The sequence below is a fragment of the Taeniopygia guttata genome, chromosome 36, assembly GCF_048771995.1.
Source record: "Taeniopygia guttata chromosome 36, bTaeGut7.mat, whole genome shotgun sequence".
Classification (NCBI taxonomy): Eukaryota; Metazoa; Chordata; class Aves; order Passeriformes; family Estrildidae; genus Taeniopygia; species Taeniopygia guttata.
This window is the reverse complement of record NC_133061.1, coordinates 120,466-146,283: the sequence shown is the minus strand read 5'-3', so window position 1 is coordinate 146,283 and position 25,818 is coordinate 120,466. Positions and strand designations below refer to the sequence as shown.

General features: G+C 49.3%; 1 protein-coding gene across 3 annotated transcripts in view; it reads left to right on the top strand.

The window, feature by feature from the left end:
• SUPT16H (SPT16 homolog, facilitates chromatin remodeling subunit) overlaps window positions 1-25,818 on the top strand; it is a 60,578-nt gene that overhangs the window by 13,111 nt on the left and 21,649 nt on the right. For 2 of the 3 annotated variants that reach the window (XM_072921347.1, XM_072921348.1), the window contains exons 6-16: window positions 107-258; window positions 2,024-2,196; window positions 11,296-11,386; window positions 11,478-11,551; window positions 13,676-13,788; window positions 15,633-15,698; window positions 16,600-16,695; window positions 19,156-19,271; window positions 20,796-20,949; window positions 23,071-23,198; window positions 25,106-25,241. In XM_072921347.1, coding sequence (XP_072777448.1) covers window positions 107-258; window positions 2,024-2,196; window positions 11,296-11,386; window positions 11,478-11,551; window positions 13,676-13,788; window positions 15,633-15,698; window positions 16,600-16,695; window positions 19,156-19,271; window positions 20,796-20,949; window positions 23,071-23,198; window positions 25,106-25,241 — 1,299 coding nt within the window. Of the gene's footprint in view, window positions 1-106; window positions 259-539; window positions 746-2,023; window positions 2,197-11,295; window positions 11,387-11,477; window positions 11,552-13,675; window positions 13,789-15,632; window positions 15,699-16,599; window positions 16,696-19,155; window positions 19,272-20,795; window positions 20,950-23,070; window positions 23,199-25,105; window positions 25,242-25,818 lie in introns of those variants that run through there. The other variant, XM_072921349.1, reaches the window with a different exon arrangement.

Genomic DNA, 25,818 nt, shown 5'->3' with positions numbered 1-25,818 from the left:
AAAAATCGCCATTTTTTGGCCGAAAATCGCAATTTTTTGCCAAAAATGGGGTTTTTTTTACCAAAATCCCGTAACTGTGTGTTTTTCCCCCAAAATGCCCCCGCAGAAGGTGCGGCACAGCAAGCTGGCCGAGGCGGTGGAGAAGGCCATCGAGGAGAAGAAGTTCCTGGCGGGCGCCGACCCCTCGGCGGTGGAGATGTGCTACCCCCCCATCATCCAGAGCGGCGGCAACTACAACCTCAAATTCAGCGTTGTCAGGTACCCAAAATCCCGCAGATTTGGGTAAATTTGGGTCAATTTACCGAAATTTGGAAAAAAACCCCAAAATCTGCCAAAAAATACCCAAAAATTACGCAAAAAATTGGTCCATCTGAGTCATCTGGAGTGGGGGCAACTACAGCCTCAAGTTCAGCGTCGTCAGGTACCCAAAATCCCACGGATTTGGTTAAATTTGGGTCAATTTACCGAAATTTGGAAAAAAACGCAAAATTTACCAAAAAATGCCAAAATTGACCCAAAAAATTGGTTCACACTGGTCATTCGGAGTGGCAGCAATGACAGCCTCAAGTTCAGCGTCGTCAGGTACCCAAAATCCCACAAATTTGGTTAAATTTGGGTCAATTTACCGAAATTTGGAAAAAAAACCGCAAAATCTGCCAAAAAATGCCAAAATTGACCTAAAAAATTGGTCCACCTCAGTCATCTGGAGTGGGGGCAGCTACAACCTCAAATTCAGCGTCGTCAGGTACCCAAATTCCCCCAAATTTGGTTAAATTTGGGTCAATTTACCAAAATTTGGAAAAAAAACCGCAAAATTTACCAAAAAATGCCAAAATTTACCAAAAATATACTAAAATTGCCCTAAAAAATTAGTTTACACTGGTCATCCTGAGTGGTGGCAATGAAAACCTCAAATTCAGCGTCGTCAGGTACCCAAAATCCCACAAATTTGGTTAATTTTGGGTCAATTTACCAAAATTTGGAAAAAAATGCAAAATTTACCAAAAAAATGCCAAAATTGACCCAAAAAATTGGTTCGCTCCGGTTATCTGGAGTGGTGGCAATGACAGCCTCAAGTTCAGCATCGTCAGGTACCCAAAATCCCGCAAATTTGGTTAAATTTGGGTCAATTTACTGAAATTTGGAAAAAAACCCCAAAATCTGCCAAAAAATACCCAAAAATTACGCAAAAAATTGGTCCACCTCAGTCATCTGGAGTGGCGGCAACTACAGCCTCAAGTTCAGCGTCGTCAGGTACCCAAATTCCCCCGGATTTGGGTAAATTTGGGTCAATTTACCGAAATTTGGAAAAAAAAGCAAAATATACCAAAAAAATACCCAAAAATTACGCAAAAAATTGGTCCAACCCGGTCATCCAGAGTGGTGGGAATGACAACCTCAAATTCAGCGTCGTCAGGTACCCAAAATCCCCCGGATTTGGTTAAATTTGGGTCAATTTACCGGAATTTGGAAAAAAAACCCAAAATCTGCCAAAAAATACCCAAAAATTACCCAAAAAATTGGTCCACCTCAGTCATCTGGAGTGGCGGCAACGGCAACGTCAAGTTCAGCGTTGTCAGGTACCCAAATTTCCCCGGATTTGGTTAAATTTGGGTCAATTTACCGAAATTTGGAAAAAAAAAGCAAAATTTACCAAAAAAAGCCAAAATTGACCTAAAAAATTGGTCCACCTCAGTCATCTGGAGTGGCGGCAACGGAAACATCAAGTTCAGCGTCGTCAGGTACCCAAAATTCCCCGGATTTGGTTAAATTTGGGTCAATTTACCGGAATTTGGAAAAAAACGCAAAATTTACCAAAAAAATACCAAAATTGATCCAAAAAATTGGTCCAACCTGGTCATCTGGAGTGGCAGCAATGAAAACCTCAAGTTCAGCATCGTCAGGTACCCAAAATCCCAAAGATTTGGGTAAATTTGGGCCGTTTTTTCACAGTTTTTGATAATTTTTCCGTTTTTCTCCCCGTTTTTTCCCAAAATCCCATTTTTTCACCCCAAACCCGCAGCGACAAGTCCCACATGCACTTCGGGGCCATCACCTGCTCCATGGGCATCCGCTACAAGTCCTACTGCTCCAACCTGGTGCGGACGCTGATGGTGGACCCGTCGCAGGAGATGCAGGAGCACTACGGGTTCCTGCTGGGGCTGCAGGAGGTGCTGCTGCGGGAGCTGCGGCACGGTGAGTGACCCTGAGTGACCCTGAGTGACCACTGAGTGACCACACTGACCACTGAGTGACCACACTGACCAGAACCCCAAAAACGGCACAAAAATCCCAAAAAAGTCCCCAAAATCCTCTAAAAATGGCCCAAAAATCTCCTAAAAATGGCCCAAAGTTGACTCAAAATGGCCGTGAGTGACCCCTGAGTGACCACACTGACCACTGACTGACCACAGTGACCACAGTGACCATAGAGTGACCACACTGACCACTGACTGACCACAGTGACCACAGAGTGACCACACTGACCACTGACCCCACGGACACTACGGGTTCCTGCTGGGGCTGCAGGAGGTGCTGCTGCGGGAGCTGCGGCACGGTGAGTGACCCTGAGTGACCCTGAGTGACCACTGAGTGACCACTGACTGACCAGAGTGACCACAGTGACCACAGTGACCACTGACCCCACGGACACTACGGGTTCCTGCTGGGGCTGCAGGAGGTGCTGCTGCGGGAGCTGCGGCACGGTGAGTGACCCCTGAGTGACCCCTGAGTGACCCTCGAGTGACCACTGACTGACCACAGTGACCACAGTGATCATAACCCCAAAAACGACACAAAAATCCCAAAAAAGTCCCCAAAATCCTCTAAAAATGCCCCAAAAATGATCCAAAATGGCCGTGAGTGACCCCTGAGTGACCACTGAGTGACCACTGACTGACCACACTGACCACAGTGACCACTGACTGACCAGAGTGACCATAACCCCAAAAACGACACAAAAATCCCAAAAAAGTCCCAAAAATCCTCTAAAATTGCCCAAAATTGATCCAAAATGGCCATGAGTGACCCCTGAGTGACCCCCGAGTGACCACTGAGTGACCACTGAGTGACCAGAGTGACCACTGACTGACCACAGTGACCAGAACCCCAAAAACGACACAAAAATCCCCAAAAAGTCCTAAAAATCCCCTAAAAATGCCCCAAAATTCACCCAAAATGGCCATGAGTGACCCCTGAGTGACCACTGAGTGACCACTGACTGACCACTGACTGACCACTGACTGACCACACTGACCACTGAGTGACCACAGTGACCACAGTGACCATAGAGTGACCACACTGACCACTGACCCCACGGACACTACGGGTTCCTGCTGGGGCTGCAGGAGGTGCTGCTGCGGGAGCTGCGGCACGGTGAGTGACCCCGAGTGACCCTGAGTGACCACTGAGTGACCACTGAGTGACCAGAGTGACCACAGTGACCAGAACCCCAAAAACGACACAAAAATCCCAAAAAAGTCCCAAAAATCCCCTAAAAATGCCCCTAAAATTGATTCAAAATGGCCGTGAGTGACCCCTGAGTGACCCCTCTGACTGCTGAGTGACCCCTGAGTGACCACTGAGTGACCACTGACTGACCAGAGTGACCACAGTGACCGCAGAGTGACCACAGTGATCATAAGCCCAAAAACGACACAAAAATCCCAAAAAAGTCCCAAAAATCCCCTAAAAATGCCCCAAAATCTCCTAAAAATGCCCCAAAATTGACCCAAAATGGCCCTGAGTGACCCCCGAGTGACCACTGAGAGACCACTGAGTGACCACAGTGACCACACTGACCACTGACTGACCACAGTGACCATAACCCCAAAAACGACACAAAAATCCCAAAAAAGTCCCAAAATCCTCTAAAAATGGCCCAAAAATCTCCTAAAAATGCCCCAAAGTTGACTCAAAATGGCCCTGAGTGACCCCTGAGGGACCCCTGAGTGACCACTGAGTGACCACTGACTGACCACTGACTGACCACTGACTGACCAGAGTGACCACAGTGACCGCAGAGTGACCACAGTGACCATAACCCCAAAAACGACACAAAAATCCCGAAAAAGTCCCAAAATCCTCTAAAAATGGCCCAAAAATCTCCTAAAAATGCCCCAAAGTTGACTCAAAATGGCCGTGAGTGACCACTGAGTGACCCCCAAGTGACCCCTGAGTGACCACAATGACCACTGAGTGACCACTGACTGACCACACTGACCACTGACTGACCACTGACTGACCAGAGTGACCACAACCCCAAAAACGACACAAAAATCCCAAAAAAGTCCCAAAAATCCCCTAAAAATGCCCTAAAATTGATCCAAAATGGCCGTGAGTGACCCCTGAGTGACCCCCGAGTGACCACTGAGTGACCACTGAGTGACCAGAGTGACCACTGACTGACCACAGTGACCAGAACCCCAAAAACGACACAAAAATCCCCAAAAAGTCCTAAAAATCCCCTAAAAATGCCCCAAAATTCACCCAAAATGGCCATGAGTGACCCCTGAGTGACCACTGAGTGACCACTGACTGACCACTGACTGACCACTGACTGACCACACTGACCACTGAGTGACCACAGTGACCACAGTGACCATAGAGTGACCACACTGACCACTGACCCCATGGGCACTACGGGTTCCTGCTGGGGCTGCAGGAGGTGCTGCTGCGGGAGCTGCGGCACGGTGAGTGACCCCGAGTGACCCTGAGTGACCACTGAGTGACCACTGAGTGACCAGAGTGACCACAGTGATCATAACCCCAAAAACGACACAAAAATCCCAAAAAAGTCCCAAAATCCTCTAAAAATGGCCCAAAAATCTCCTAAAAATGCCCCAAAGTTGACTCAAAATGGCCGTGAGTGACCCCTGAGTGACCCCCGAGTGACCCCCGAGTGACCACACTGACCACTGAGTGACCACTGACTGACCACAGTGACCAGAACCCCAAAAACGACACAAAAATCCAAAAAAGTCCCAAAAATCCTCTAAAAATGGCCCAAAAATCTCCTAAAAATGCCCCAAAGTTGACTCAAAATGGCCGTGAGTGACCACTGAGTGACCCCTGAGTGACCACACTGACCACTGACTGACCAGAGTGACCACAGTGACCGCAGAGTGACCACACTGACCACTGACCCCACGGACACTACGGGTTCCTGCTGGGGCTGCAGGAGGTGCTGCTGCGGGAGCTGCGGCACGGTGAGTGACCCTGAGTGACCCTGAGTGACCACTGACTGACCACTGACTGACCAGAGTGACCATAACCCCAAAAACGACACAAAAATCCCAAAAAAGTCCCAAAAATCCTCTAAAAATGGCCCAAAATTGACCCAAAATGGCCGTGAGTGACCCCTGAGTGACCACTGAGTGACCACACTGACCACAGTGACCGCTGAGTGACCACAGTGATCATAACCCCAAAAACGACACAAAAATCCCCTAAAAATGCCCCAAAATTGATCCAAAATGGCCGTGAGTGACCACTGAGTGACCACTGAGTGACCACTGACTGACCAGAGTGACCACAGTGACCACAGTGACCATAGAGTGACCACTGACCCCACGGACACTACGGGTTCCTGCTGGGGCTGCAGGAGGTGCTGCTGCGGGAGCTGCGGCACGGTGAGTGACCCCGAGTGACCCTGAGTGACCACTGACTGACCACTGAGTGACCACTGACTGACCAGAGTGACCACAGTGACCGCAGAGTGACCACTGACTCCTGAGTGACCAGAACCCCAAAAACGACACAAAAATCCCCTAAAAATGGCCCAAAATTGACCCAAAATGGCTGTGAGTGACCCCTGAGTGACCACTGAGTGACCCCCGAGTGACCACTGAGTGACCACTGAGTGACCACTGAGTGACCAGAGTGACCACAGTGACCATAGAGTGACCACTGACCCCTGAGTAACAATAAACCCAAAAACGACACAAAAATCCCCTAAAAATGCCCCAAAATTGACCCAAAATGGCCGTGAGTGACCCCTGAGTGACCCCTGAGTGACCACTGACTGACCAGAGTGACCACAGTGACCAGCACCCCAAAAACTACACAAAAATCCCAAAAAAGCCCCAAAAATCCACTAAAAATGCCCCAAAATTGACCCAAAATGGCCGTGAGTGACCACTGAGTGACCCCCGAGTGACCACTGACTGATCACTGAGTGACCCCACTGACCACTGACTGACCACAGTGACCTCAACCCCAAAAACGACACAAAAATCCCAAAAAAGTTCCAAAATCCCCTAAAAATGGCCCAAAAATCTCCTAAAAATGCCCCAAAGTTGACTCAAAATGGCCATGAGTGACCCCCGAGTGACCACTGAGTGACCACTGACTGACCACACTGACCACTGACTGACCACAGTGACCAGAACCCCAAAAACGACACAAAAATCCCAAAAAAGTACCAAAAATCCCCTAAAAATGCCCCAAAGTTGACTCAAAATGGCCGTGAGTGACCCCACAGTGACCGTAGAGTGACCACACTGACCACTGACCCCACGGACACTACGGGTTCCTGCTGGGGCTGCAGGAGGTGCTGCTGCGGGAGCTGCGGCACGGTGAGTGACCCTGAGTGACCCCCGAGTGACCACTGACTGACCAGAGTGACCACAGTGACCATAGAGTGACCACACTACGGGTTCCTGCTGGGGCTGCAGGAGGTGCTGCTGCGGGAGCTGCGGCACGGTGAGTGACCCCTGAGTGACTCCCGAGTGACCACTGAGTGACCACACTGACCACTGACTGACCAGAGTGACCATAGAGTGACCACACTGACCACTGACCCCACGGACACTACGGGTTCCTGCTGGGGCTGCAGGAGGTGCTGCTGCGGGAGCTGCGGCACGGTGAGTGACCCCTGAGTGACCACTGAGTGACCACTGAGTGACCACTGAGTGACCACACTGACCACTGACTGACCACAGTGACCAGAACCCCAAAAACGGCACAAAAATCCCAAAAAAGTCCCAAAAATCCACTAAAAATGCCCCAAAAATGACCCAAAATGGCCATGAGTGACACTGACTGACCACTGAGTGACCACTGAGTGACCACACTGACCACTGAGTGACCACACTGACCACTGACTGACCACAGTGACCAGAACCCCAAAAACGACACAAAAATCCCAAAAAAGTCCCAAAAATCCCCTAAAAATGCCCCAAAATTGACCCAAAATGGCCGTGATTGACCCCTGAGTGACCCCTGAGTGACCCCCGAGTGACCACTGAGTGACCACTGAGTGACCACTGACTGATCAGAGTGACCACAGTGACTGCAGAGTGACCACACTGACCACTGACCCCACGGACACTACGGGTTCCTGCTGGGGCTGCAGGAGGTGCTGCTGCGGGAGCTGCGGCACGGTGAGTGACCCTGAGTGACCACTGAGTGACCACTGAGTGACCACACTGACCACTGACTGACCACAGTGACCAGAACCCCAAAAACGACACAAAAATCCCAAAAAAGTCCCAAAAATCCTCTAAAAATGCCCTAAAATTGACCCAAAATGGCCGTGAGTGACCCCTGAGTGACCACTGAGTGACCACTGACTGACCACACTGACCACTGACTGACCACAGTGACCGCAGAGTGACCACTGACCCCTGAGTAACAATAAACCCAAAAACAACACAAAAATCCCAAAAAAGTCCCAAAAATTCTCTAAAAATAGCCCAAAAATCCCCTAAAAATGCCCCAAAAATGCCCCAAAATTGACCCAAAATGGCCATGAGTGACCCTGAGTGACCACTGACTGACCAGAGTGACCACAGTGACCGCAGAGTGACCACACTGACCACTGACCCCACGGACACTACGGGTTCCTGCTGGGGCTGCAGGAGGTGCTGCTGCGGGAGCTGCGGCACGGTGAGTGACCCTGAGTGACCACACTGACCACTGAGTGACCACTGACTGACCACAGTGACCATAGAGTGACCACACTGACCACTGACCCCACGGACACTACGGGTTCCTGCTGGGGCTGCAGGAGGTGCTGCTGCGGGAGCTGCGGCACGGTGAGTGACCCTGAGTGACCCCGAGTGACCACTGAGTGACCACTGAGTGACCACGGACTGACCAGAGTGACCATAACCCCAAAAACGACACAAAAATCCCAAAAAAGTCCCAAAAATCCCAAAAAAGTCCCAAAATCCTCTATAAATGGCCCAAAAATCTCCTAAAAATGCCCCAAAGTTGACTCAAAATGGCCGTGAGTGACCACTGAGTGACCACTGACTGACCAGAGTGACCGCAGAGTGACCACTGACCCCTGAGTAACAATAAACCCAAAAACGACACAAAAATCCCAAAAAAGTCCCAAAAATCCTCTAAAAATGACCCAAAAATGACCCAAAAATGACACAAAATGGCTGTGAGTGACCCCCGAGTGACCCCTGAGTGACCACACTGACCACTGACTGACCACAGTGACCGCAGTGACCACAGTGACCATAGAGTGACCACTGACCCCATGGACACTACGGGTTCCTGCTGGGGCTGCAGGAGGTGCTGCTGCGGGAGCTGCGGCACGGTGAGTGACCACTGAGTGACCCCCGAGTGACCACTGACTGACCACTGACTGACCACTGACTGACCACACTGACCACACTGACCACTGACTGACCACAGTGACCAGAACCCCAAAAACGACACAAAAATCCCAAAAAAGGCCCAAAAATCTCCTAAAAATCCCCCAAAGTTGACTCAAAATGGCGGTGAGTGACCCCCGAGTGACCCCTGAGTGACCACTGACTGACCACTGACTGACCACAGTGACCCTGAGTGACCATAACCCCAAAAACGACACAAAAATCCCAAAAAAGTCCCAAAAATCCCATAAAAATGACCCAAAATTGACCCAAAAATGACCCAAAATGGCCATGAGTGACACTGAGTGACCCCCGAGTGACCACTGAGTGACCACAGTGACCACTGACTGACCACAGTGACCATAACCCCAAAACCGACACAAAAATCCCAAAAAAGTCCCCAAAATCCTCTAAAAATGGCCCAAAAATCTCCTAAAAATGCCCCAAAGTTGACCCAAAATGGCCGTGAGTGACCCCCGAGTGACCACTGAGTGACCACTGACTGACCACTGACCCCTGAGTTACCAGAACCCCAAAAACGACAGAAAAATCCCAAAAAAGTCCAGAAAATCCCCCAAAAATGGCTGTGAGTGACCCCTGAGTGACCCCCGAGTGACCACTGAGTGACCACTGAGTGACCACACTGACCAGAGAGTGACCACTGACTGACCACAGTGACCACAGTGACCATAGAGTGACCACAGTGATTATAACCCCAAAAACGACACAAAAATCCCCTAAAAATGGCCCAAAGTTGACTCAAAATGGCCGTGAGTGACCCCTGAGTGACCCCCGAGTGACCACTGAGTGACCACTGACTGACCAGAGTGACCACAGTGACCAGAACCCCAAAAACGACACAAAAATCCCAAAAAAGTCCCAAAAATCCTCTAAAAATGCCCCAAAATTGACCCAAAATGGCCGTGAGTGACCCCTGAGTGACCCCCGAGTGACCACTGAGTGGCCACACTGACCACTGACTGGCCACACTGACCACTGACTGACCACAGTGACCATAACCCCAAAAACGACACAAAAATCCCCTAGAAATGGCCCAAAATTGACTCAAAATGGCCCTGAGTGACCCCTGAGTGACCACTGAGTGACCACTGAGTGACCACTGACTGACCAGAGTGACCGCAGAGTGACCACACTGACCACTGACTGACCACAGTGACCATAGAGTGACCATAACCCCAAAAACGACACAAAAATCCAAAAAAAGTCCCCAAAATCCTCTAAAAATGGCCCAAAAATCTCCTAAAAATGCCCCAAAGTTGACTCAAAATTGCCGTGAGTGACCCTGAGTGACCCCCGAGTGACCACTGAGTGACCACACTGACCACTGACTGACCACAGTGACCAGAACCCCAAAAACGACACAAAAATCCCAAAAAAGTCCCAAAAATCTCCTAAAAATGCCCCAAAGTTGACCCAAAATGGCCGTGAGTGACCCCTGAGTGACCACTGACTGACCACTGACTGACCACAGTGACCGCAGAGTGACCACAGTGACCATAACCCCAAAAACGACACAAAAATCCCAAAAAAGTCCCAAAAATCCCCTAAAAATGCCCCAAAATTGACCGAAAATGGCCACGAGTGACCCCTGAGTCACCCCTGAATGACCCCAAATGACCACTCTGACCACTGAGTGACCGCTGAGTGACCACTGAGTGACTCCTCTGACACTTGAATGACCTGAATGATCCCAAATGACCCCTCTGACCGCTGAGTGACCGCTGAGTGACCCCTCTGACCACTGAGTGACCGCTGAGTGACCCCTCTGACCCTTGAATGACCTGAATGACCCCAAATGACCACTCTGACCCTCGAGTGACCGCTGAGTGACTCCTCTGACCCCAAATGACCCCTCTGACCGCCGAGTGACCCCTCTGATTATCGAGTGACCACTGAGTGCCCCCTCTGACCCTTGAATGACCCTGAACTACCTGAATGATCACTCTGACCCCTGAGTGACCACTGAGTGACCCTTCTGACCCTTGAATGACCTGAATGACCCCTCTGACCGCCGAGTGACCGCCGAGTGACCGCTGAGTGACCTTTCTGACCTTTGAATGACCTGAATGACCACTCTGACCCCTGAATGACCCCGAGTGACCACTGAGTGACCACTCTGACCCTTGAATGACCCCGAATGACCCCTCTGACCACTGAGTGACCACTGAGTGACCTCTCTGACCCTTGAATGACCTGAATGACCCCGAATGACCCCTCTGACCGCTGAGTGACCCCTCTGACCACCGAGTGACCCCTCTTACCCCTAAGTGACCCTAAGTGACCGCTGAGTGACCCCTCTGACCCTTGAATGACCCTAATGACCCCTCTGACCGCCGAGTGACCGCCAAGTGACCACTGAGTGACCCTGAATGACCTGAATGACCCCAAATGACCCCTCTGACCGCCGAGTGACCACTGAGTGACCCCTCTGACCACCGAGTGACCCCTCTTACCCCTAAGTGACCCTAAGTGACCGCTGAGTGACCCCTCTGACCCTTGAATGACCCTAATGACCCCTCTGACCGCCGAGTGACCGCCAAGTGACCACTGAGTGACCCTGAATGACCTGAATGACCCCAAATGACCCCTCTGACCGCCGAGTGACCACTGAGTGACCCCTCTGACCCCGAGTGACCCCTGAGTGACCACTGACCACCACCCGCAGGCGCCCGGCTGTGCGACGTCTACGCCGCCGTCATGGACGTGGTCAAGAAGCAGCGGCCGGAGCTGCTGGGCAAGATCACCAAGAACCTGGGGTGAGCGGGGTCAGGGGTCACCGCGGGGTCACCGGGGTCACCGGGGTCACCCGGGGTCACCCGGGGTCACGGGGTCACCGTGGTCACTCAGGTTCGCCATGGGCATCGAGTTCCGCGAGGGCTCCCTGGTCATCAACAGCAAGAACCAGCAGCGGCTCAAGAAGGGTGAGCGGCCCCAAAATACCCCGGTTTTACCCCAAAATTTCCTTAAATTTCTTATTTCTACCCCAAAATTCTGAATTCACGGGATTTTACCCCAGAATCCCCGGGTTTTACCCCAAAAATTCCTGACTTTCTGATTTGTACCCTGAATTTCTTAATTTGTGGGTTTTTACCCCAAACCCCCGGGATTTTACCCCAAAATCCCCCCCGTTTTACCCCAAAAATTACTGATGTTTCTAATTTCTACCCCAAAATTGGAATTTCAGGGGGTTTTACCCCAAAATCCCCAGGTTTTACCTCAAAAATTCCTTAAATTTCTGATTTGTACCCTGAAATTTTGAATTCACAGGGTTTTACCCCAAAATCCCCAGGTTTTACCCCCAAATCCCCCGGGTTTTACCCCAAAAATTCCTTAAATTTCTGATTTGTACCCCAAAATTTCGAATTCACAGGGTTTTACCCCAAAACCCCCGGGTTTTACCCCAAAAATTCCTTAAATTTGTGATTTGTACCCCAAAATTCCGAATTCGCGGGGTTTTACCCCAAAACTCCCAGGTTTTATCCCAAAACCCACGGTTTTACCCCAAAAATCCCTGATGTTTTTTATTTGTACCCTGAAAATTTCCAAATTCAGAGGATTTTACCCCAAAATCCCTGTGATTTACCCCAAAAATTCCTGATGTTTCTGATTTCTACCTTGAAATTTCGAATTCGTGGGGTTTTACCCCAAAACCCTGGGTTTTTACCCCAAAAATTCCTGAATTTTCTGATTTCTACCTTGAAATTTTGAATTCACAGGATTTTACCCCAAAATCCCCCGGTTTTACCCCAAAATTCCCTGATGTTTCTGATTTCTACTTTGAAATTTCGAATTTGCGGGGTTTTAGTCCAAAACTGCAAAGTTTTAGCCCAAAACCCTGGGTTTTACCCCAAAAATTCTTGACGTTTCTTATTTATACCCTGAATTTCCAAATTCAGGGGATTTTACCCCAAAATCCACGGGTCTTACCCCAAATATATCCCGTTTTCCCCGTTTTTTCCTGTTTTTTCCCATTCTAACCCCGTTTTTCCCAAATTCCCGCGTTTTTGCCCCAAAAACCAGGCATGGTGTTCAGCGTGAACGTGGGGCCTTTTAAACCCATTTTTCCCCATTTTTATCCCATTTTAACCCCATTATTTCACATTTTAACCCCGTTTTTTCGCATTTTAACCCCATTTTTTCAGTTTTTTCCCGAATTCCCGTGTTTTCTCCCCAAACCAGGCATGGTGTTCAGCGTGAACGTGGAGCCTTTTAAAACCCATTTTTCCCCATTTTCCCCCTTTTTTTTCCATTTTTTCCCATTTTTTCCCATTTTTTTCAATTTCTAACCCATTTTTCTACCAAATTCCCGCGTTTTCTCCCCAAACCAGGCATGGTGTTCAGCGTGAACCTTTTAAATCCATTTTTCCCCATTTAAAACCCATTTTAACCCCATTTTAACCCCTTTTTTCCCCATTTTTATCCCATTTTAACCCCATTATTTCACGTTCTAACCCCGTTTTTTCTCATTTTTTTGATTTCTAACCCATTTTTCCCAAATTCCCATGTTTTCTCCCCAAACCAGGCATGGTGCTCACCGTGACTGTGGGGCATTTAAAACCCATTTTCCCCCTGTTTTTTCCCCGTTTTTTCCAGTTTTTTCGCATTTTAATTCCGTTTTTTCCCGTTTTTTCAATTTCTAACCCGTTTTTCCCAAATTCTGGCATTTTCCCCCCAAACCCCAGGCATGGTGTTCAGCGTGAACCTTTTAAATCCATTTTTCCCCATTTAAATTCCATTTCCCCCTCTTTTTTCCCCATTTTTCCCCATTTTCCCCCCGTTTTTTCTCATTTTTTGCATTTTAACCCCGTTTTTTCAATCTCTAACCCGTTTTTCCCGATTTCCCGCGTTTTCGCCCCAAACCCAGGCATGGTGTTCAGCGTGAACGTGGAGTATTCTAAACTCATTTTAACCCCTTTTTTTCCTGTTTTTTCACATTTTCCCCCTCTTTTTTCCCCGTTTTTTCCCATTTTAACTCGTTTTTTTCTCATTTTTTCGATTTCTAATCCTGTTTTTTCCCAAATCCCCGTGTTTTCCCCCCGAACCAGGCATGGTGTTCAGCGTGAACGTGGGGCTGTCGGAGCTGCCGAACCGCGGCGCGGCCCGTCCCGAGGATCGCACCTACGCGCTCTTCCTGGGCGACACCGTGCTGGTGGACGAGGTGGGCGGGGCCTGCGGGCCGGCCAATCAGCTTCCTCCATCCCCTGACCCTCGGCCAATCGCGTTCCTCCATCCCTGACCCTCGGCCAATCGCGTTCTTCCATCCCCGACCCTCGGCCAATCGCGTTTCCCAATCCGTTCCCCTCGTCCAATCATGTTTTTCCATCCCGTCCCCTCGGCCAATCCTGTTCCTCCATCCCCCGACCCTCGGCCAATCGCGTTCTTCCATCCCCAACCCTTAGCCAATCCCCTTCCTCCATCCCCCACCCTCGGCCAATCGCATTCCACCACCCCCCACCCTCATCCAATCACATTTCCTGGTCCGTTCCCCTCAGCCAATCACGTTTTCCCATCCCGTCCCCTCGGCCAATCACTTTGTTTCAGCCCCTTTCCCGCCCAGCGGTTTGTCCCCGCCCCTTTCTCCCAGCCAATCAGGTGTCCCCATGCCCAATTCCCTCAGCCAATGGCGTGTCCCCGCCCCTTTCTCTCAGCCAATCAGGTTTTACGCCATCCCCATTCCAGCCAATGGGCTGTGGCCCCATCCCCATCCCAACCAATCAGGTTTTACCCCATCCCTGTCCCAGCCAATGGGCTGTGGCCTCGTCCTTGTCCCAGCCAATCCGGTTTTATCCCATCCCCATCCCAGCCAATAGCATTTAGCTCCATCCCCATCCCAGCCAATCCGGTTTTACCCCATCCCTGTCCCAACCAATCAGGTTTTACCCCCTCCCCGTCCCAGCCAATCAGGTTCCACCCCCTCCCTGTCCCAGCCAATCAGGTTTTACCCCCTCCCCGTCCCAGCCAATCAGGTTTTACCCCCTCCAGGTCCCAGCCAATCAGGTTTTACCCCCTCCCCGTCCCAGCCAATAGCTTTTAGCCCCCTCCCGGTCCCAGCCAATGGGCTGCGGCCCCCTCCCAGTCCCAGCCAATGGGCTGCAGCCCCGCCCCGGTCCCAGCCAATCAGGTTTTACCCCATCCCCGTCCCAGCCAATAGCATTTAGCCTCCTCCCGGTCCCAGCCAATGGGCTGCGGCCCCGCCCCTGCCCCAGCCAATCAGGTTTTACCCCATCCCTGTCCCCTCCAATCCGCTTTTCCCCCATCCCCGTCCCAGCCAATCAGGTTTTACCCCCTCCCCGTCCCAGCCAATCAGGTTTTACCCCGTCCCGGTCCCAGCCAATGGGCTATGGCCCCATTCCCATCCCAGCCAATGCGGTTTTACTCCATCCCCGTCCCAGCCAATCCGGTTTTACCCCCTCCCAGTCCCAGCCAATCGGGTTTCACCCCCTCCCCATCCCAGCCAATCAGGTTTTACCCTATCCCCGTCCCAGCCAATCAGGTTTTACCCCATCCCCATCCCAGCCAATAGCATTTAGCCGCGTCCCGGTCCCAGCCAATGGGCTGCGGCCGCGCCCCTGCCCCAGCCAATCAGGTTTTACCCCATCCCCGTCCCAGCCAATCAGGTTTTACCCCATCCCCATCTGAGCCAATCAGGTTCTACCCGCTCCCCATCCCAGCCAATAGCATTTAGCCCCCGTCCCGGTCCCAGCCAATGGGCTGCGGCCGCGCCCCCGCCCCAGCCAATCAGGTTTTACCCCGTCCCGGTCCCAGCCAATGGGCTGCGGCCTCGTCCTTGTCCCAGCCAATCAGGTTTTACCCCCTCGCCGTCCCAGCCAATCAGGTTTTACCCCGTCCCGGTCCCAGCCAATGGGCTGCGGCCCCGCCCCCGCCCCAGCCAATCAGGTTCTACCCCCTCCTGGTCCCAGCCAATAGCATTTAGCCCCGCCCCTGCCCCAGCCAATGGGCTGCGGCCGCGCCCCTGCCCCAGCCAATCAGGCGTCTCCGCAGGACGGCCCCGCGGTGCTGCTGACGGCCGTCAAGAAGAAAGTGAAAAACGTCGGGATTTTCCTCAAGGTGGGCGAATTTGGGGCAGTTTGGGGCTTTTTGGGCACTTTGGGGTTTTTGGGGGTTTTTGGGAGTTTTGGGGATTTTAGGGGTTTTTGGGGTTTTTGAAGTTTTTGGGATTTTTTATTTGAGTTTTTTGGCAATTCTGTTTTGGGGATTTTGGGGCTTTTTGGGCACTTTGGGGTTTTTGGGAGTTTTAGGGATTTTTGGTTTTTTTGGGACTTTTTATTTGAGTTTTTTGGCAATTCTGTTTTGGTGATTTTTGGGCTTTTTGGGCACTTTGGGCTTTTAGGGGTTTTTGGGAGTTTTGGGGATTTTTGGGGTTTTTGGGGTTTTTGGGATTTGTTATTTGGGGTTTTCAGCAATTCCGTTTTGGGGATTTTTGGGGGTTTTGGGTTTTTTGGGATTTGGGAATTTGGATTTTTTGGGATTCGGGATTTTTTGGCAATTTCATTTTCAGCATTTCTGGGGATTTTGGGATTTGTTATTTGGGGATTTTTGCAATTCCATTTTGGGGAATTTTCGGGGATTTTGAGGTTTTTGGGATTTGTTATTTTGGGTTTTCAGCAACTCCGTTTTGGGGATTTTTTGGGAATTTGGTTTTTTTGGGATTTGGGATTTTGGGATTTGTGTTTTTGGCAATTTCGTTTTCAGCATTTTTGGGGATTTTGGGTTTTTTGGGATTTGGGATTTTGTTATTTGGGGTTTTTGAGATTTTTGGTGTTTTGGGGATTTTTGTTATTTGTGTTTTTTGTGAATTCGGTTTTGGGGGTTTTGGGGATTTTGGGGTTTTTGAGAATTTTGGGATTTGGGTTTTTTGGGTTTTTGGGATTTGGGATTTTGTTATTTGAGGATTTTTGGGAAATTCATTTTTTTGTTTTTTTCCCGATCCGGCCGTTTCCGCGCCCAGAACGAGGACGAGGATGAGGAGGAGCCGGACAAGGACGAGGCCGAAGATCTGCTGGGCCGGAGCTCCCGCGCGGCCCTGCTGACCGAGCGGACCCGGGTGAGTGACCACGAGTGACCACTGAGTGACCACTGAGTGACCACACTGACCACTGAGTGACCAGAACCCCAAAAATGACCCAAAAATCCCCTAAAAATGGCCCAAATTTCCCCAAAATGACCCAAAATGGCCGTGAGTGACCAGTGAGTGACCACTGAGTGACCACTGAGTGATCCTGAGTGACCAGTGAGTGACCACTGAGTGACCACTGACCGCTGAGTGACCACTGAGTGACCACTGACCATTGAGAGACCTCAGTGACCAGTGACCAGTGAGTGACCACTGACCACTGAGTGACCTCTGACCTCTGAGTGATCACTGAGTGACCACTGAGTGACCACTGAGTGACCACGACCCCAAAAATGACCAAAAAAAGTCCCAAAAATCCCCTAAAAATGCCCCAAATTTCCCAAAAATGACCCAAAACGGCCTCGGGTGACCACTGAGTGACCACTGAGTGACCACTGACCACTGAGTGACCACTGAGTGACTACGGACACCTGAGTGACCAGAACCCCAAAAACGACACAAAAATCCCAAAAAAGTCCCAAAAATCCCCTAAAAATGGCCCAAAATTGACCCAATATGGCCGTGAGTGACACTGAGTGACCACTGAGTGACCACTGAGTGACCACTGAGTGATCACTGACCCCTGATTGACTCTGAGTGACCACAACCCCAAAAATGACACAAAAAACCCAAAAAAGTTCCAAAAATCCCTCTAAAAATGCCCCAAAATTGACCCAAAATGGCCGTGAGTGACCACTGAGTGACCACTGAGTGACCACTGAGTGACCTCTGACCGCTGAGTGACCAGAACCCCAAAAACGACACAAAAATCCCAAAAAAGTCCCAAAAATCCCTCTAAAAATGCCCCAAAATTGACCCAAAATGGCCGTGAGTGACCACTGAGTGACCACTGAGTGACCACTGACCCCGGAGTGACCAGAACCACAAAAACGACCCAAAAAACACAAAAAGGTCCCAAAAATCCCCTAAAAATGGCCCAGAATTTACCCAAAAGGGTTGTGAGTCACCACTGAGTGACCACTGAGTGACCACTGAGTGACCCCTGAGTGACCCCGGAGTGACCACTGAGTGACCACTGAGTGACCACTGACTGACCACTGACCATTGAGTGACCAGAACCCAAAAAATGACACAAAAATCCTAAAAAAGTCCCAAAAATCCCCTAAAAATGGCCCAAAATTGACCCAAAATGGCCGTGAGTGACCAGTGAGTGACCACTGACCCCTGAGTGACAACTGAGTGACCACTGATTGATCCTGAGTGACCACTGAGTGACCACTGACCATTGAGAGACCTGAGTGACCAGTGACCACTGAGTGACCACTGACCACTGAGTGACCTCTGACCTCTGAGTGACCAGTGAGTGACCAGTGACTACTGAGTGATCTCTGAGTGACCACTGAGTGACCATTGACCACTGACCACTGAGTGACTGCTGATTGATCCTGAGTGACCACTGAGTGACCACTGAGTGACCAGTGAGTGACCACAACCCCAAAAATGACCAAAAAAAGTCCCAAAAATCCCCTAAAAATGCCCCAAATTTCCCAAAAATGACCCAAAATGGCCGTGAGTGACCAGTGAGTGACCACTGACCGGTACTGACCACTGAGTGACCTGAGTGACCAGTGATTGACCAGTGACCACTTAGTGACCACTGAGTGACCACTGAGTGACGTCTGACCTCTGAGTGACCACTGACCTCTGAGTGACCACTGAGAGACCTTAGTGACCACTGACCAGTACTGACCACTGAGTGACCAGTGAGTGACCACGGCCCCAAAAATGACCAAAAAAAGTCCCAAAAATTCCCTAAAAATGGATCAAAATTTACCCAAACTGGCCATGAGTGACCACTGAGAGACCAGAGTGACCAGTGAGTGACCAATGACCAGAGTGACTACTGAGTGACCACTGAGTGATTCTGAGTGACCACTGAGTGACCACTGAATGACCACGACCCCAAAAATGACCAAAAAAAGTCCCAAAAATCCCTTAAAAATGCCCTGAATTTCCCAAAAACGACCCAAAATGGCCGTGAGTGACCACTGACCGCTGAGTGACCACTGAGTGACCACTGGGTGACCTCTGACCTGTCCGCAGAACGAGCTGACGGCCGAGGAGAAGCGCCGGGCGCACCAGAAGGGACTGGTCACTCCCTGACCCCCGAGTGACCAGCCCTGACCCCCGGGTGACCCCACTGACCGCTGGGTGACCCCATGGTGACCCCGGGTGACCCCGTGACCTTTGCCCTGTCCGCAGAACGAGCTGACGGCCGAGGAGAAGCGCCGGGCGCACCAGAAGGAACTGGTCACTCCCTGACCCCCGAGTGACCATCCCTGACCCCTGGGTGACCCCACTGACCCCTGGGTGACCCCACTGACCCCTGTGTGACCCCGGGTGACCCCGTGACCTCTGACCTGTCCGCAGAACGAGCTGACGGCCGAGGAGAAGCGCCGGGCGCACCAGAAGGAACTGGCCACGCAGCTGAACGAGGACGCGCGGCGGCGCCTGACGGAGCAGCGCGGCGAGCAGCAGACCCAAAAGTACCGGATTTCACCCCAAAACGGGCCCGGGGCAGAACGGGCGGAATTACCCCAAAACGAACGGGATTCGGCCCAAAAATGGGCAAAATTAACCCAAAATGGCCAAAATTAACCCAAAACGGCCAAAATTAACTCAAAATGGCCAAAATTAACCTAAAACGGCCAAAATTAACCAAACAGAAGGGGATTCAGCCCAAAAACAGCCAAAATTAAACGAAAATGGCCAAAATTACCCCAAAATCGACAAAATTAACCTAAAATGGCTTAAATTCACCCAAAGGAAGGGGATTCGGCCCAAAAATTAACCCAAAATGGCCAAAATTAACCGAAAACAGCCGGAAATAACCCAAAAGGAAGGGGATTCGCCCCAAAAATGGCCAAAATTAAACGAGAACAGCCAAAATTAAGCCCTAAACAGCCAAAATTAACCCAAAATGGCCAAAATTAACCTAAAACGGCAAAAATTAACCAAAAAGAAGGGGATTCGGCCCAAAAACGGCCAAAATTAACCCAAAATGGCCAAAATGTACCCAAAACAGGCGGAATTAACCCAAAACAGCCAAACTTAACCCAAAAGTACCGGAATTCACCCCAAAACGGCCCCTGGGGCAAAGCGGGCGGAACTGAGCCCAAAGGAAGGGGATTTGCCCCAAAAATGGGCAAAATTAACTCAAAACGGCCAAAATTAACCCAAAAGGAAGAGGATTCGCCCCAAAAATGGCCAAAATTAACCCAAAATTGCCAAAATTAACCCAAAACGGCCAAAATTAACCCAAAACAGCCAAAATTAACCCAAAAGGACGGGGATTCGCCCCAAAAATGGGCAAAGTTAACCCAAAATGGCCAAAATTAACCCAAAATGGCCAAAATTAACCCAAAAGGAAGGGGATTCGCCCCAAAAATGGCCAAAATTAACTCAAAACGGCCAAAATTAACCCAAAACGGCCAAAATTAACCCAAAACAGCCAAAATTAACCCAAAAGGAAGGGGATTCGGCCCAAAAATGGCCAAAATTAACCCAGAAGGAAGGGGATTTGCTCCAGAATGGCCAAAATTAACCCAAAAGTATTGGATTTCACCCGAAAACGGCCCTCGGGGCAAAACGGGCGGAACTGAGCCAAAAGGACGAGGATTTGGCCCAAAAATGGGCAAAATTAACCCAAAACGGCCAAAATTAACCCAAAACAGGTGGAACTGAGCCGAAAGGACGGGGATTCGGCCCAAAAATTGACCCAAAATGGCCAAAGTTAACCCAAAATGGCCAAAATTAACCCGAAAATAACGGATTTCACCCCAAAAATGTCCCTCGAGTCAAAACAGGCGGAATTAAACCAAAAGTAACAGGATTCGCCCCAAAAATGGCCAAAGTTAACCCAAAATGGCCAAAGTTAACCCAAAATGGCCAAAATTAACCCAAAACGGCCAAAAATAACCCAAAATTAACAGAATTTTTTCCTAAACTCCCCCATTTTTACCCCAAAAACCCCGTTTTTCCCAAAACCTCACGTTTTCGCCCCATTTCAGGGCGCGTAAGTCGAACGTGTCGTACAAGAGCGCGGCGCTGCTGCCGAAGGAGCCGCACGTGCGCGAGATGAAGATCTACATCGACAAGAAGTACGAGAGCGTCATCATGCCCGTCTTCGGCATCGCCACGCCCTTCCACATCGCCACCATCAAGGTGCCCAAAACCCCCCGAATTCGCCCCAAAAACGGGCCGGGACGGGCGGCGGGGAGAGAGAGGGAGACAGGCCGGAAATGATGGGAAAAAAACAGAATTGGGCTCAGAAAGGGCAAAAGTGCTCGAAAACACAAAAAATTGACGCAGAATATGCCGAAAACGTTCAAAAAACCCAAAATTTACCTCAGAAATGGCAAAAGAGGTAAAAAACCCGAAAAAAACCTGAAAAATTGACACCAAAAATGGTAAAAGAACTCAAAAAACCCCAAAAATTACCTCAGAAATAGCAAAAGAAATAAAAAACTCCAAAGTTGACACCAGAATTGTCAAAAACATTCAAAAAAACCCCAAAATTTATCTCAGAAATGGCAAAAAAGGTCAAAATATCTGAAATCGACCCTAGAAATACCAAAAACGCATAAAAAAGCCCAAAATTTACCTCAGAAATGGCAAAAGAACTCAAAGAACCCCAAAATTTATCTCAGAAATGCAAAATAGATTAAAAAAACCCAAAATTTGATGCCAGAATTCCAAAAGAGCTCAAAGAACCCCAAAATTTACCTCAGAAATGGCAAAACTGCTCAAAAAACCCAAAAATTGACACCAGAATGGTAAAAGCGCTCAAAGAACCCCAAAATTTACCTCAGAAATGGTAAAAAGGGGCAAAAAACTTGAAATCAACCCCAGAAATACCAAAACCGCTCAAAAAACCCCAAAATTTACCTCAGAAATGGCAAAAGAGCCCGAAAACCTGAAAAATTGACGCCGAAAATGGTAAAAGTGGTCAAAAAACCCCAAAATTTACCTCAGAAATGGTAAAAAGGGGCAAAAAACTCGAAATCAACCCCAGAAATACCAAAACTGCTCAAAGAACTCCAAAATTTACCTCAGAAATGGCAAAAGAGATAAAAAACCCTGAAGTTACATCAGAAATGTTAAAAATGCTCAAAAAACCCGAAATTTACCTCAGAAATGGCAAAAGAGGTAAAAAACCCGAAAAATTGACACCAAAAATGCTAAAAGCGCTCAAAGAACCCCAAAATTTACCTCAGAAATGGTAAAAAGGGGCAAAAAATTCGAAATCAACCCCAGAAATACCAAAAACGGTCAAAAAACCCCAAAATTGACCTCAGAAATGGCAAAAGAGATAAAAAACCCTGAAGTTACATCAGAAATGTTAAAAATGCTTAAAAAAACCCGAAATTTACCTCAGAAATGGTGAAAAAGGTCAAAAACCCCGAAATCAATGCCAGAAATGCCAAAATCTTCCTTTTCCCCCAAATCCCTGTTTTTTCCCCCCAAAATCCCCAAATCTGTATTTTTCCCTAAATCCCCATTTTTCCCTAAATCCCCATTTTCCCCCCCAAACCCCATTTTTCCCAAAACCGCCGTTTTTCTCCCCAAACCCCGTTTTTCCCCCCAAACCCCATTTTTCCCAAAACTTCTGTTTTTCTCCCCAAACCCCATTTTTCCCAAAACCGCCATTTTTCCCCCCAAATCCCCGCTACCCCCATAAATTCCCATTTTTCCCTAAATCCCCATTTTCCCCCCCAAACCCCGTTTTCCCCAAAATTGCCGTTTTTCCCCCCCAAATCCCCGCTTCCCCCCCAAATTCCCATTATTCGCTAAATCCCCATTTTCCCCCCAAACCCCATTTTTCCCAAAACTGCCCTTTTTCCCCCCAAACCCCATTTTTCCCAAAACCGCCGTTTTTTCCCCCCAAATCCCATTTTTCCCTAAATCCCCATTTTTCCCCCCAATTCACATTTCCCCCCCAAATCCCATTTTTCTCTAAATCCCCATTTTTCCCCCCAAACCCCATTTTCCCCTCCAAACCCCATTATTCCCCAAATCCCCATTTTCCCCTCCAAACCCCATTTTCCCTAAAACCGCTGTTTTTCCCCCAAATCCCATTTTTCTCTAAATCCCCATTTTTCCCCCAAAAATCCCTAATTCCCTATTTTCCCCCCCAAACCCCATTATTCCCAAAACCGCTGGTTTTCTCCCCAAACCCCATTTTTCCCAAACCCTGTTTTCCCAAAACCCCCGTTTTTTTCCCCAAACTGCCGTTTTTTCCCCCAAAACCGCCGTTTTTCCCAAAATCTGCGTTTTTCGCCCCAGAACATCAGCATGTCGGTGGAGGGCGACTACACGTACCTGCGCATCAACTTCTTCTGCCCCGGCAGCGCCCTCGGCCGCAACGAGGGCAACATCTTCCCCAACCCCGAGGCCACCTTCGTCAAGGAGATGTGCGCCAAAACCCCCGGAATTCGCCCCAAAATGAGCGCGGGGGGAAATGGGGGGAACGGGGGGGAAATGGGGGGGAAATGGGGGGGAAATGGGGAAAAAGGGGAAAAACGGGGGAAACGGGGAAACAGGAAAAACGGGGGGAAAACAGGGGGAAACAGGAAAAAAGGGGGGAAATGGGGAAATGGGGGGGAAATGGGGAAAATGGGAAAAATAAGGGGAAACAGGAAAAATGGGCAGAAAACGGGGAAAAGGGGAAAATGGGAAAAACGCAGGTGGGAAACAGGGGGAAAACAGGAAAAACGGGGGGAAAACGAGGAGAAAACAGGAAAAACGGGGAAAACAAGAAAAATGGGGGGAAAGCAGGCAGAAAACGGGGGAAAAATGGGAAAAACGGGGGGAAAATGGGGAAAACGGGGAAAACTCGGGGAAAATGGGTGGGAAATGGGGGGAAACGGGAAAAACGGGGAAACGGGAAAAACTGAGTGGAAATGGGAAAAAGGGGGGGAAAACGAGGGGGAAACGGGGGGAAAATGGGGAAAAAGGAGGGAAAAAGGGGGCAAAAATGGGGAAAATGGGGGAAAAATGGGAAAAACGGGAAACAGGAAAAACGGGGAGAAAACAGGGGAGAACGGGAAAAAAGGGGGGAAATTGGGGAAATGGGGAAATGGGAAAAACTGGGGTAAAAGGGGGAAAAAAGGAAAACGGGAAAAAAGAGGGGAAAACGGGCGGAAAACAGGAAAAACTGAATGAAAATGGGAATAACAGAGGAAAAGGGAAAAACGGGGAAACCAGGAAAACCAGGGGAAATGGGAAAAACGGGGGAAAACAGGTGGAAAATGGGAAAAATGGGGGGAAAACTGGAAAAATGGTGGGGGAACGGGAAAAAAGGGGGAAAAACAGGTGGAAAACAGGAAAAACAGAAGGAAAATGGGAATAACTTAGGAAAAGGGAAAAACAGGGGGGAAACCAGAAAAATGGGGGGAAACGGGGGGAAATGGGAAAAACGGGGGGAAACACCTGGAAAATGGGAAAAATGGGGGGAAAACGGGAAAAATTTGAAAAATGGGGGGAAAACTGGAAAAATGGGAGAACGGGAGAAACAGGCAGAAAATGGGGGAAAACAGGAAAAATGGGGAGGAAACGGGGAAAATGGGAAAAATAAGGGGAAAACGGGAAAAATAAGGGGAAAACGGGAAAAATAAGGGGAAAATGGGGGGAAAATGGGAAAAACAGGCGGGAAATGGGGAGAAAACGGGAGGAAAACGGGAAAAATAAGGGGAAACAGGAAAAACAGGAGGAAATGGGAAAAATGGGGGGAAAACAGGGGGAAAATGGGAAAAACGGGGGGAAATGGGAAAAACAGGGAGAAAACGGGAAAAACTGGGGGGAAATGGCGGGGGTGGGGGGGAAAACGACCCCAGAAATGCCAAAAAAACCTCAAAATTGACCGCAAAAACGCCCAAAAAACCCCAAGTTTATCTCAAAAATTCAAAATCGAGTAAAAATGAAAAAAAAAACCCAAAAAATTAGCAAAATCGACCTCAAAGAACTCAAAATAGACCAAAAACAATTTTGAAAAAAGCCTAAAAAAAATTCCAAAATTGGCTACAAAATCGACCCCAGAAATGCCAAAAAAACTCAAAATTGACCACAAAAACACCCAAAAAAACCCCAAGTCTGCCTCAAAAATTCAAAATCAAGTAAAAATAAAAACCAAAATCGATCTCAAAGATCTCAAAATAGACCCAAACCAATTTTTAAAAAATCCAAAATTGGCTACAAAATTGACCCCAAAAAACCTCAAAATCGACCCGAAAAAATTTTAAAAAATTCCAAAAAAATCAGAAAAAATCTAAAAACCCTAAAACGGACCCAAAAAACCCTTAAATCGCCCCAAACCCCGCAGAACGTACCGCGCCTCCAACCTGAAGCCGCCGGGCGAGTCGACGGTGCCGGCGTCCAACCTGCAGAACGCGTTCCGCATCATCAAGGAGGTGCAGAAGCGCTACAAGACCCGCGAGGCCGAGGAGAAGGAGAAGGAGGTGGGCAGCGGTCACCAGGGGTCACCAGGGGTCACACAGAGGTCACACAGGGGTCAGCGGGCGGTCAGTTGGGCGGGTGGTCAGTTGGGTGGACGTTGGGTGGGCGTCAGTCATTGAGTGGACGTTGAACATTGAGTGGTCAATGAGTGGTCTTTGGTCGTTGGGTGGTCATTGTGTGGTCATTGAGTGGTCATTGAGTGGATATTGGGTGGACATTGAGTGGTCAGCGAGTGGATGTTGGGTGGACGGTCATGGAGTGGTCGTTGAGTGGTCATTGAACGTTGAGCGGTCTTTGAGTGGTCATTGGGTGGTCATTGAGTGATCATTGGGTGGTCATTGAGTGGTCAATGAATGGTCATTGAGTGGTCAGTGAGTGGTCAGTTGGGTGGTCATTGGGTGGTCAGCAAGTGGACATTGAGTGGTCATTGAATGGTCAGTCAGTGGTCATTAAATGGTCATTGAGTGGTCAATGAGTGGACATTAAATGGTCAATGAGTGGTCATTGGGTGGGCTTTGGTCATTGAGTGGACATTCAGTGGTCATTGGGTGGTCATTGAGTGGACATTGGGTGGACGGT